The sequence below is a fragment of the Achroia grisella genome, unplaced genomic scaffold, assembly GCF_030625045.1.
Source record: "Achroia grisella isolate CSIRO2021 unplaced genomic scaffold, CSIRO_AGI_Agris_v1 utg874, whole genome shotgun sequence".
NCBI lineage: Eukaryota > Metazoa > Arthropoda > Insecta > Lepidoptera > Pyralidae > Achroia > Achroia grisella.
The window spans coordinates 2,164,665-2,178,092 of record NW_026713051.1 but is presented as its reverse complement, the minus strand read 5'-3'; the positions used below and the strand labels follow the sequence as shown (position 1 = coordinate 2,178,092).

Sequence of the window (13,428 nt, the reverse complement as noted above, 5' to 3'; positions counted from 1 at the left end):
TTTGTTATTGGAATCAAAATACATATTAATGAAAAGCCCATTGTATGTACTTTTAAGATAATCCGATTTTATAACTAAAACTTCTAGATGTTTTATTTTTAGTGACTATGGGTGACCAGTATGTGTAACAACAGAAATATGCAACACATGCAACCATTAGGTTGCAAATAAGCAACACACTAGTGTTGCTTATTTGCTTTTTTACCTAAATCACGTCAAATCAAAAATCATGTATTCATAGAACATTTTCGCCGCTCATGGAAGTAAATTTTTTTGTATTATATTTTTTCCCTACCGTCCAGTTCAGTATAAGAACGGTCAAGAAGCTCAACTGAATTTCTTTTTTTAAAGCCAGTTTATTTACAGTGTATATTTATATAGATATCTATGTCTAACATTAAATGAAAATGCGTAACATTAAATGAAAAACTACTCGTATTGCCATGTACGCTCGTCGTTTAAGTAATCGTTTAATAAGTTTAGGCTTTGTTCAGTACCTATAATTCAAGATGTTTTGAATGTATTTAAATCTTATTCCAGTATAAAAATTTACAATAAAATACCAAAGGATTTACGGTTGGTATCTTATTGTAAAATTTTATACCAATTCCCATAAAAGATATAAATGATAATGCACTACATAACAATTTATATTATACTAGCTTTTAGCCGCGGCTTCGTTCGCATTGAATTAAACATAATTTGTTTTTTTTAAATAAAAAGTATCTTATGTTAATTCTAATACCTCCAAAAATATGTATATATAATTTCAAGATGATCCGTTCAGTAGTTTTTCCTTGAAAGCGTAACAAACATATTTATCATATTATTAAGGATTAAGTATTTCACATTCGCTGCAGGTACTTTTAGTGTCTCCTAATAGTGCCTTGCATTTAATTATGATAGAAAAAATATAACTTTACCAATGAACATATTTGAAGCCAAATGTAAAGATCATAACTGTTATTTTTAATTGTTTCAACAATTTTTATATAGCTTACTTGGGACGGAGTATATCCAAATGCATAACCTAGTATATTGTCTACTCCGTCAAATAATTTAAGTGAATAGTAATAAAAAAAAATAACCAAAGGGAATCGTGGTAATCAGTACAGGTTAATACATTTAATTATACAATTGACTTTTTTACTTGTTATTATGTATATTTCGGAGAAACCAATATTACAATGGAAATTATAAACACAGAAGTTATATTACGTATTTATAAGCAGCATACATTTGGCCCTGCGCCCTTTTGTAAAGTAGAATCTATTGTAATGTAATAAGACATACAGAACCTATATAAATATGTATGTGCAAATGAACACATCCATTCCCTGTTAAATTTTCGTCCCAAGTTGTAGAATTCCACAATCCAGATATTTCAAATAGGTATATTTAGTCATCAACAATAGAAATAGCAACAATGTTTATCCAAATAATCTTAATATAACCAGTTTTGTTGTCAGTTTATGTTTCCGATTCTACCACTCATTTGAAACGATGATATTGAGATTTAAATGAGTCTGTCATCAGAAGAAGAACGAGCAAGAAACTTGAGTTTTAAATAAATGCTGCAATTATAATTGATCTCATTGTGTAGTGAATAAGGGAGTTAGTTAGCTAAATTAAGGACAATAAATGAAACAAGGATTGATCTATGCCTTTATACGTTTATTTGGTTTAAATCCATTGGTACATTATTTTGGAACAGCGAACACTAACATTGATTGATTAAATGTTTTACTGATTACTTCTAGGTATGCGTTTGAAAATGACTTCTTTCTACCTGCCACAAATTTGACTTTAGAAAGAAGTAATTAACAATTACATTATAATATTAACGGCGAATCTACGGAATACATTAGTTATGAATAGAATAATTTTATCAATTGAATATATTAGCTTAATTCTATAACATGAACCTCAGTTTCCAGAATCTCGTAATAGGTTTCTGGAAAACATTTTTATTTTGATGTTATAATAACTAAATATAGTCCATCGACTATTATTATGTTTCAATAATAAAAATAAATTTACAAATTTGAAATAAAATTACAAAATAATAAACACTATAATAGAGCGCCAATTACATTATTTCACCATCAAATTGATGACAATTTGATGCGAACAGTCTTATATATTTTTGATACCTATACTAAAGTAAATTCATTTAAGATATATGGTTCAATACTAGCCTATGATAGAATAATTGCTAAATCACCAATATATAGGTATTAAGAACTACTGATGACACCAATATTATATTACTACGTAGATAAATGGAATGCTATATTTAATTCATATTTAACCGATGACTATATGAAAGAGACATTTTAAAACGCTCTTAGAACGCATTATATGCGTAACTAAATGTACTATGATTACTCATATAATGTAAATAATAAACTATTAAAAGGTTAATAACTACGGTTAATCATACAAGAAGGCAAATTGACAAATGGTAAATTGATATATGTAGATAATGAATATATTTGTTATTTTCATTAGCCTTTGAATAAAAACTCCATGATAAAATAGTACCTACCTACAGAAATAAAAAAAACAATAATACCTAATAAAACAAACATAACATAGATACGAATAATGTAATAGTACATAAACAGAATTATATATTAATAAGAATACCTACTTAATAGAAAAGTTATCAAATGAGCAAAAATCAGTCCAAAAAGTTTTTATATAAGAAAGTAAATAGAGTGGATACTATATAAGATATTGAAATTTTAATTAATACAACAAAAATTGTCTCTTTCAATTATACACATATATTTATATATAATGCATATTATAATGCACATTACACCAGAAAATTTTAATCACTAGATAGATGAATTACATATCTACTACTAATACTACTAAACCCCGTCTTTCCAAACATTATAGGTAAGTACCATAGTCTACTATTGTTATCTTTGGTATGGTTAAAACGTAATACAACATTCAGATATAATATGATTTTATAAGTAGGTAATATACGAATATTACAACAAGTAAATCTTGTATAATTTAAGAACACCCTTTTCGGCGATACATGCGCATCTCGCTAGAGGCAACAGCGATCCATTCGTTCCTAGCAGAATCAAACCAGGTCAGACCCAGGTTGTATTTGCCATTGATGTTCACGTGCTGGCAGTGAGAGAACCACCATCCACCCTCGTAGTTTCCAGCGCAATGGGTGTTAGAAATGTCCCTATCACGATCGATGGCCGAAAATTCCATATGGTTTTGGTACTCGAAAGCATCACTAGCGTTGCCTTTAAAACCGCTCACATCCAATACAAATCCAGTGTCAGCATTTCCAACGGAGAAGTGTTCATATTCAGCATACCAGGCCCCACCGTAAATGTCAATCATGTCAATCCTCATTGAAGAGCAGTTGTCAGCGGTCAACAGATTCATGGACTTCAGACCGAGCCAATATTCAGCGGAGGCGTCACCGAAACCATGGACGTATTCAGCAAACTTCCTATTAAATTCAATGGAACCATTGTATCGCCGTTGAATTAGAGTGCTTCCGTTGCTGCACCAGGTATCGAATGGGGCATGTCCGGGACGAATCAAGTACTTGCCGTCAGAGCCCGTGATGTTTGAGCAATCCTTAGGGAGTTGACTTACCAGGTCCTCGTATTCCCGTTGTACCGGTTGCAACTCCTTTACTTCGCCCATCAATTCATGCAGTGAAATGATTTCGGTCCCGTTGGTATCATTATTATTGGCTTCGCTCTGTAACAAATTGCTCAGTTCAATATTTTTTATGAATGTTTACACTGCAGTGTTGGGTATTTTGTATACATTGTAAAAAGTAAAAGTGTGCTTTTTGTATTTATTAATATTCTTTCATATTAGTAGAAATAGATGTAACAATAGGTATATAAATAAATGACATAAGAGAAAACTTGATGTAATTATTGTTTGTTCTAAGAAATCATTAGCCTAAGAATCATATATCTACTAAGAGGATACATACTTATACAGAGAGGGTATCTAATGATATTATATTTGGAAACAGATATTTAGTTACTAACATTTATATATCATAAGTAGAAAGTAGCCAACTATGATATATGTTTATATATGGATATAATTAATTAAATCATATCACAGTACCAAAGATTTCTTGAAACTTCAAATAAAAATAGTTATTATATTATTCTTACCTTAAGAATATGGTCATTGAGGCGGTAGAAGTGTTGTTTAGACGTAGCCTTCAACTCACAAACGGAGTCGTTAATTTTCTTCATGGTGAGCCTGTCCAACTCGGCGCGGTCGATGGTATTGCTGACGCTGACCGCAATTGCTTTTACAGACTGTCGCAAGTTCTCTTGATCCTCCTTCAAATATGACGATTGAGCATTGAGCTAGAAAATAACATTCATATTATATTCAAATTCGTTAATTACTTCGCTGTACTTCATTTGTTGTAATAGGATAAAGTTTTGTTTATTATAATTTGAAAAAAACTTATCAAAATAAAGTTAATTTCAGCTTCTATTAAGAGTAACACGACCTTAAATTGTAATGTATGTATAAGAAAAAGAAAATCTAATATTGTTATATGAGATGAACGGTTTTTACATCAATGTTGTTACATTCTTTGGGTTTCGATAGACGGACATATACAAACAGATGCCCGCTTCTAAATGTATATTGAATTCAGAATTATTAACGGATATTTTTAATTTGCGTAAATCATAACTATATGTACTTACTTGTGCGAAACTAATATCCAATTTCGAAATTTCCTTCCTGAACTCAGGAATGGTTTTGTCCGCTTTATTCTCAATACTCTCGACATCTTCTCTCAATTCTAACATCGAAGCGTGAACTTTGTTCAAATCAGTCATTTTCTCTGACGTATTTTTGAGTTCATTCCGCAATAAACCCGTTTCAATTTCTAGGAATTCCACTTTAGCAGATAAAAGGTTCCAGTTAGGTTCTTCAATTCGATCCATTCGTCGTTGCACGTCCAGAACCTGTGTCTGCAAGCTCTGCTGCAACTCATCGAGCTGGGTTTGGCTGCGAGCCAAACGAGAAATTTGAGTATGAACCATCTTATTATGTCGGTATTTGTGGGTGTGTTCAGACTTCACTTCTTCAGGATGGGCTTCACGTGGCTCCAGGACCTCGTTGTAGTTGTTAGTGTTCATATCGCCGAGTAATTTTGTTTTGACCTGTAACAATAAATTGTAATTAGAAATATAATTTTAAACAATGTACTTTGCTTTTAAACTGAGTGGCATCTACAGACTTACCCTGTGACCAGGTCAGTTTATTAATGCCAAATGTACTAAAAACTAAGTATAGCCTCAAGAACGAATACGAGACGTGTATAAAAATGCCGGAAATTATGTGTGAAACTGTGAAATTGTGAAACTTGAAAAGTATTATTACCTTTTGACATATACCTACTGCGCCATAATACAGAAATTGCGTCTATGATGTGAAGTGTGAAATATTCTCTAGATGTTTGTTCACAAGAACTATTTCAATATATAACAACTATACCAGAATATAGTATTGATTTTCATCGAACAGTTCAATATATTCAATATATATGCCAACAATATGTTCGGTATGTTTAATAGAATATAGTAATATAGAACATGAAAATGGATCTTAAGACGTTTGAAGTATATATTTTACACGATAATACCACCACTTGTCAAGTCAAGTGTGAAAAGTGCAGCGATTTATCGTAAATGTAGTGATGGCAGACAGTTTAGCCTTGCTAGTTAGGAATCTCATGCGAAATAATCAAGTAGAGTAGAATAGAAAATCATTTATTCAATTAAACTTACTTTGAAGCTCTTTTGAATAGTCATCATATTTTTTTTAATCTACCTATCATTCAAAAAATTCACATCATAAGAAGAATGGGCAAGAAACTTACTTACTTTGTAGCTCTATTAAATAATTTAGTTGTTACTTTACATATTTTAGTCGAAACTTGTGAATACAAACTATCAACTAGCACTAATTCAATTAAATACTCGAATAGAGAAAATAATATATACGTTAATTGATATAAGCATGTATATCACTTAATAATAAATGCTTATCCATTATTATTACCTGCTAATTTTGTACAATGATAACAGCACAAGGCATTATACTCTTGATCAATTAAAGTCAATATCTATCCTATAAATATTGCAATTGTAGCACAACTATAATGAATACTCAATTATATAATTCAATTCAAAATTCAAAGGGTACCTCTCATATACTAAATTGATCTACTTTTACAATGCTATTCTTCTATAATTTTGGTTGTTAAAATAGAAAAAAGAAAGACAAGTAGTTTTTTAATAATACTTGTTTTTCTAAATGTTTATTGTTACATTGTGTTCCGGTTTGTTTTACACAATTAATAAAAAATATGTAGGGTTTTTTTATCAATAACTAATTTTTGATTATTGAACACTAAAATAAACTGTAAAGTCTTATCATACGAGTATCTACAGTTATCACATTCACTAAAGTACCTTCTACATTAAATCACAACAAAAGGCTTTTAGAATTTCATTACCTTGTGCCGGCATAAATCTAATAATAATATTATGCCACATCTACAATTCATTACTATAATTAATTAAAGTGATCTCTGTATTCAATTTTAATAACGTACATCTGTCTTGAAATAACTACTGAATATTAATATTAGGTTAAATGACTGTATTCAATAGCTAAATGGATATATAATGATTGCCTACATTAGATACCCAATACCAATATATCTGTAACCTTTTCCGTCAGCTTTCAAGCTTGTCTGGATATAAAATACGCCATATTAAACTTTTAAGCTATACGTTTAGAGTTTAAAATTGTATATTGTTCATTATACGTCATTTAGAGGGTTCCTAGTCCCCATAAAGCGCGGTGTACAAAGGTTTGCAGAAGAGATGCCATGCGGCGAGGCAGGACGCCCGCCGTGTTTGTACTTGAATAATGCAAGTTTTGCTATTCTCCACTACATTGACAAAAGGAACTCGACTAATGGACCTTGCATGTATTATCAAAATTCAGCAGATAAATTAAAGAAGACTCAAGTACCTATACTTATATATTATTATTTAATTATAAAGACTCTATGTTGTTACATAGTTACCGGGAGCTTATTTTTATAAGCTCCCGGTAACTGATAAAAGGCTTTTAATCTTTTGATTAAAAGCCTTTTATCAGTTATTTTTCAGATTAGCTACTTATATGATAATCTTTACTTTGCGTGTACCTAATATATATATATTTACCTATACTAATTTATATATAGGGATTCATGGATGTCAATGAATGATAAAAGATTTAGGTAATAATCCTTGGCTCCCTTTCGATATATTTCTATAGGTACAGTTAATTATTTTGGTTTGTTCTTATAAAGAATACTAGCTATCCCGGCAAATGTTTTTTTGCCATATAAATTAAAATCGCTATTAAAAATACGGGTTGATGCTAGAAGGGTGAAAATTTAGGGTTATATGTATTTTTAAATCCTAAATAATAATAAAATTATAATATAATATTATGTCGAAAAAAAATATTTAGGGGTGATTATATCCCTTACCACTAAGGGGTATGAATAGATAGTAGCCCATTCTCAGACCTACTGAATATGCATATAAAATTTCATAAAAATCGATTAAGTCATTTGGGAGGAATATGGTATATAAGATATAGGTTTTGATCTTATTATATATTTTGTACATATATTCCATCAAAGCTTTTATAAACAAAATCAATAAAAAGTTAATTTAGAAATTATAAATAAAACAAAACAAATACCGAATGGATATAGGTAATTCGACTAATAGAACAAATGAAGTGCCATAGACAGAAAATTTAATCAGAATTGCATATCCAAGTAGCAATAGGCGAAATACAGAAAGGGACGGGAATAGAGAAAATAAAACAATAGAAGGGTGGCGTCGTTATTGTCGGTTCTCTTGAAGGCGAGCAAAATGAATTTTAAATGAAAGAGGGGTCAAATCAATCTGATGTCGGTGGGAAATCGGGGCGCACTCTGTGCAATAATTGCGTGCCGCTGGGCTTTGTTATGTCAACTAATATTACTAGAAGCCTATAAAAGAAAAAGACAATAAAATGGTTGTTCTATAATTAAGATACAAGTAAAAACGTACGACCGCTTTACTCCCGATGTTCGCAGGTTTGATTCCTCGTACGGTACAAACATTTGTATTCGTGACTATTACTGTCTGTATTGATCTGGAAGTTTTCTATGTATATTATGTATATATTTACAGAAAAAAATATATCTAAGTAGGTATTTATATCAGTACCCATGTCCAGTACTCATAAGACAAACTCTGCGTACTCCTACTATAATATTTCTATATATCCATTAATAAAATTGCAGTTATGAAAATTCTGTGTACTTTATTACTAAAAAGAAATTTTGAATCATTCTTACACTTTTCGTATAATAATTTTATTTCAAAAGCCAAATCGTAATAAAACAACCAACACAAAACAATGACGTGATACTGTAAAATCTTAACTTTCCGCTTTCCACTCAACCTTTTTCGGGGAATATTGTTTAGAGATATTTTGTTCACATAATCAAATTTTGTTTCTTTATGAAGGACGCATGAAAAATTCAGAAAGAATAGGTAACGGATCCGAATTGTTAAAGAGATGAAATGTAAGAAGACAAAGGGAAACAGAAAGGCGGCATGTTAATGAAGATCGTGATGGGTCGCGTCGAGCTCGGGGAATATTCATAGTTGAATGTGTACTGTGCTGTACAATACTGTACACCAGCATCAATATGAGCGCGAAAATGACGTGTACAGAGGGAAACCGGAGCCACCGCCGAGCGGTCGTAACATTTTATATCTAAGGAAACTAAATCCTGTAGAAAGCTTTAGGGGGCCGTTAACACTGGCCTTTCTTCAATAAAGCTAGATAAAATGTTTGCTGTACAATTATGACTGTTTTACTTTCAGATGTCACGTACCAAGCGAAGTTAGCTTGTTAGAAATGTGTATATACCTCAACTTCAGTTATTATTTTATGTTGAATCAAAAGTATTCTGTTTTAATATGCTGCAAATATCTATTATTGAAGTATAGATGCGATGTCAGTGAAAATAAATCCTTTACATTTGTATCTAATCAATATAAATTAAATTATTAGGTACGTATTTATTTAAATATGTACCTATAAATAGTTAAATAGTAGGAATACTTAAATAAAACAATCGCTACGTATTTACATCTTAACTCTGTAGAAGCTACATTTTAACATACTATACCTAGGTAAGTACTGACATACTAAAAGCATTTTGTGATTCCATAACAGTAGAGTAGAGGTAGCTCGTAATATGAAATATATACCTAACCTAACTATGATTTTAGTGAAACTGACGACTATCTCTAACTGCACTCTAAAAAATTGCATGTAGCGTGATCATTTCTCAGGACTTTTCTCATTTTGTAGTAGTTTTAGGTGATAGTCTAAGCTTAAGTATTATAACGGGCTGTCTCAAACCGACACTCCTAAATATGTTGTACCCACTCGAAGGAATTTCTCCACGATATGTTAGCCTACAGGTGTTTTACGAGGCAGAGAAATGGATATAGCAGATCGTTTCCCGCCAACCACTTTATGACCACCATTTTTAAGTCATCTAAGAAGGACAAGAGCTCTGACCAACGACCCATATAAAGCCAATGCTGTTTTGTAAAAGTCAAACCATCCTACTCCTTTAGGCTTCCGACTTTTTAGACTCCTTTAGAGATCCGACCTAAAGCACACCTGTCCCCAGGCAGCGACCTACTATGAACCTCATGGAAATGCTTTAATAAACTCCGGACAGAGATAAGCTGTTGCAGGCACAACTTGGTAAAATGGGTCGCTTCAAGCGAGGGTTGCGATTGCGAAGCACCATCCCGGACTTTGGCCCACCTACTGTCCTGTTCTTTGTACCCATCATTCTGCATAAAGGAAGATCTAAAAAATGCGAGAGTATGAGCAAAAGTTGTCGCAACATTATGGGGTAAATACATTTAGTTGCCATTGAACCGAAAGAAGAAGTAGGTGGTCAACTTCCCTTAAAAACGTATGTTAATAGTCATGTTTACGGAACTAAATGAAAATAACATATTCTTAGCATACTTTAATGACCTGATAAACAAATAGAAAATTGATCCTAAATAATTGCTATCGTTCTTTCGTCCTAGTTTTGATTCTGTCATCATAATACTCCTTTCATTGCCTTTATGATCTCTTATTACATAACTATACGTAACCCAAAGTGTCACGTTAGGTGCGTTATTAATCAACAAAGAAGTAACCGAGAATTGGCGGGCTGCCTGCGTCTTTGTCGCCGTTTATGAAAGCATACACAGCACATACAAAAGCAACCTGTAATTCCCGTGCGAAATGCAGATAGGATGTTGTATAATGTAACTACTAGTTTCTTTATGGTTTCAGTCAAAGAATCAGTAGTTTTGTAGCAGACCATAATTAAAATAGCTTCCGTAGTTACGTATAATAGTGACTCAATGACCGGTTCCTCTTTTGCTAGTAAAATTAAAAATTATGAACAAACATTGTGACTCGAGAACTTCGTACCATATATAGGATATGACATATAGTAATAAGGGATATTAATAAAGGTACAATTAAGCTGTACTTTTACCGCCTGTTCTAACAAGCGGTGATTAGGGGCGAAAGGGGATTGTTCGTAATGTGGATTAATGATCAGATTGATCTCCACACGGTTCCCCCTGGAAACCATCGTGATAAATTCTTGGTGAATTTGTCACGATGGTCTAACTGACCTGACCTCATACTTATCTTATCAAACTCCACTGGTGCCCCGCCTACGTAAACCGTTAGCGCAGGCGGGTGCACTATTCCATTATCATCGATAAAAAAAAAGAATTGGAGATTGTTATATATTAATTAGTTTCGAATATGAGTAAAATCGATTTTGCAAGCGCCAGCGCGTACCGACGACGACGAGGCAAGCTGGTAACTGTAGGTAAAGGGTTACCGGATTCTTTTGGAATCAATTTCCTCACTTTCTTGCTTTTCACACACTTTCTATTACCTAAGTTCTTTGTGGATTTGTAGACAGCGCTGATTTCCCCTGGGTCGGCTAAATTTCAGTCGTAACTTTTAGTGAGCAACTAGTGTGAGAACCGCCGGCCGGAATTACTAAACGTCAGATGTGATTCTATCCCTCTAAATTTCTGGATTTTATCAAAATATCGCATTAGATTGAATATATGGAAGTTATGAGAAGCAAGTGGCTGTATCAAGTACTAATCATGTAGATAGAGATAGAAAGATACCTCAACCTATCAATATTGTTTATTTTTTTTTAATATGTAAGTGACGGTAATCTCTTATAGTAAACTATCTACTCGCCCCGGCTTCGCACGAATGTACATGTATTATATATAATCACTTTCCCCTAGAATCACTCTATCTATTTAAATAATCCGCTGCTAAATCAGTTGCGTAGTTTTAAAGATTTAGGTATACTTAGCGATAGCGACTTTGTTTTATACCATGTAATGATTTATAGCACGAATATTTGGCTCTAGGCCTTCGATCTTATTAGAACAACATATAAAAACTATCCACACCACATTTGTATTTAACTCAATACATCTATTATCATTAATAAAAAAAAAATCATGAGTATTGATTTTATATTATTTACCCACGGACACATATTAGACAATAATTGTAGTTTTAGCTAATCTATTCAAATTGATACATAAACCAATTTTCCTGCCCACACCTATCTACTGGATCTAATTTCGAAATGGATATCTATGATAAATAATTCATATCCAATTTAATATTTCATACTGAATAAAAAAGTTTCATTATATACTTTGTATAGTGAGCAGTGCTAGGTAAGTATAACGTTTCTAACAGTCCACTCTCGACCAGGTGTACGGGGACACTTGCTGCATCGTTGTAGTACAGTGCAGTTTGCATATCTCTACATATATACTTAATAACACAAAGCAGCTGGGCAGTATTCCATTTATAATGTACAATAACATACATACATTATTCATGTTACTTTTTAAATTGTTATATTAAAAATTTGCACGCCCATAAATTGGGATAATTAAACAGTTACTTAATATTTTTACTTGGGCATGTCATCTAACTTTATTTGCAAATAAAATTACTTTCATTTCATTTACGCACACGAAAATATAATAATATTAATAAAGTTTTGTAAAATAAATTTGAAATTTTTAGAAAACTTTAGTATACATAATTAGTAAATATGTTTGAGACTAATATAAGAGTGAAAGTATTTCTATTAAACCAGGAATAGTATAAGTTTTTAGTGCTCAAAATGTGTTCAAAATGATCGGTGACGTCGTATAAAACACATACACAAATAATTGAATACGCGATATAGTTGGTAAACTACTCAATGATAAATATTAATATTAACAGAGACTACAAAGTGATATATAGGTTGGTAATATTGAAATCTAACTACGAGTTCCTCAGGGACTCCATTATTCTGTTACGAGTTGCACTAAAATAATCAATATAAATCTTTATAGTATATATCTTATATATAAAATTCTCGTGTTAGTTCATTCTCCTCCAGCGTGACAGATTTTTATGAAATTTCATATTCATTTTTAGTAGGTCTGAGAATCGGCTACTATCTATTTTGCATACCTCTAAGTGATAAGGGTTGTCCACCTTTAACATTTTCATGGATTTTCTTTATTTAATGGACAAAAATGTTATTTTAATATTTTTTTATAATATAGCATTAAAAATACATACAACCCTAAATTTTCACTCTTCTTCCATCATCCACCTTTAATATTTTAATAGCGATTTTAATTTATATGATAGAAAAATGTTTGCGGGGTCAGCAAGTAAAAATATTCAGAACAATTTATAACTACATACTTTCTAAAATAGTGGAAACACAAAACACAACAAATCATAGTGTATGGACAAAAACAGCACGGATCCCTTCCAAATAATATAAGTACCACCTATATCTATGTCAATTCTACTTATTTTCCAATTTACAAAAATGCCCCGCATGTTTTAGTTTCCGATTTAGAATAATACCGAAAACTGGTAGTATTTGGTAGAGAACCGAACAAGACACAAGGGAAATTTGGGCACTTTGGTTACTAAGATCAGTGGGCAGTGCAAAGTCAAATATATTCCAGTAACGAGAATACGCCGCGAGACCACTGGGAATTTATGAAATCCTGAACACGAGAATATATATTTATAAGTTTTAGTTGTTAGTATTTTGTTATACATTTGATGAGTTCAGTTCCTATGTTATACAGACATTTGACAAAATAAATTGCTTGTGTAGCGAACCACGTGAGTATAAAATTATATAAAATTTTAACTCTAAGTGATAAGGGT

At 31.8% G+C, this 13,428-nt stretch overlaps 1 protein-coding gene across 1 annotated transcript in view; it reads right to left on the bottom strand.

Moving 5' to 3' along the window:
• Positions 1-1,653: 1,653 nt before the first annotated feature.
• Positions 1,654-13,428, bottom strand: part of LOC131853123 (protein scabrous-like) — a 48,016-nt gene continuing 36,241 nt past the window's right edge. Inside the window, exons 4-6 of the mRNA XM_059203937.1 lie at positions 4,734-5,195; positions 4,182-4,382; positions 1,654-3,747 (exon numbers count right to left, since the gene is read on the bottom strand). Coding sequence (XP_059059920.1) covers positions 3,031-3,747; positions 4,182-4,382; positions 4,734-5,195 — 1,380 coding nt within the window. The 3' untranslated portion in view covers positions 1,654-3,030. The remainder of the gene's footprint in view (positions 3,748-4,181; positions 4,383-4,733; positions 5,196-13,428) is intronic.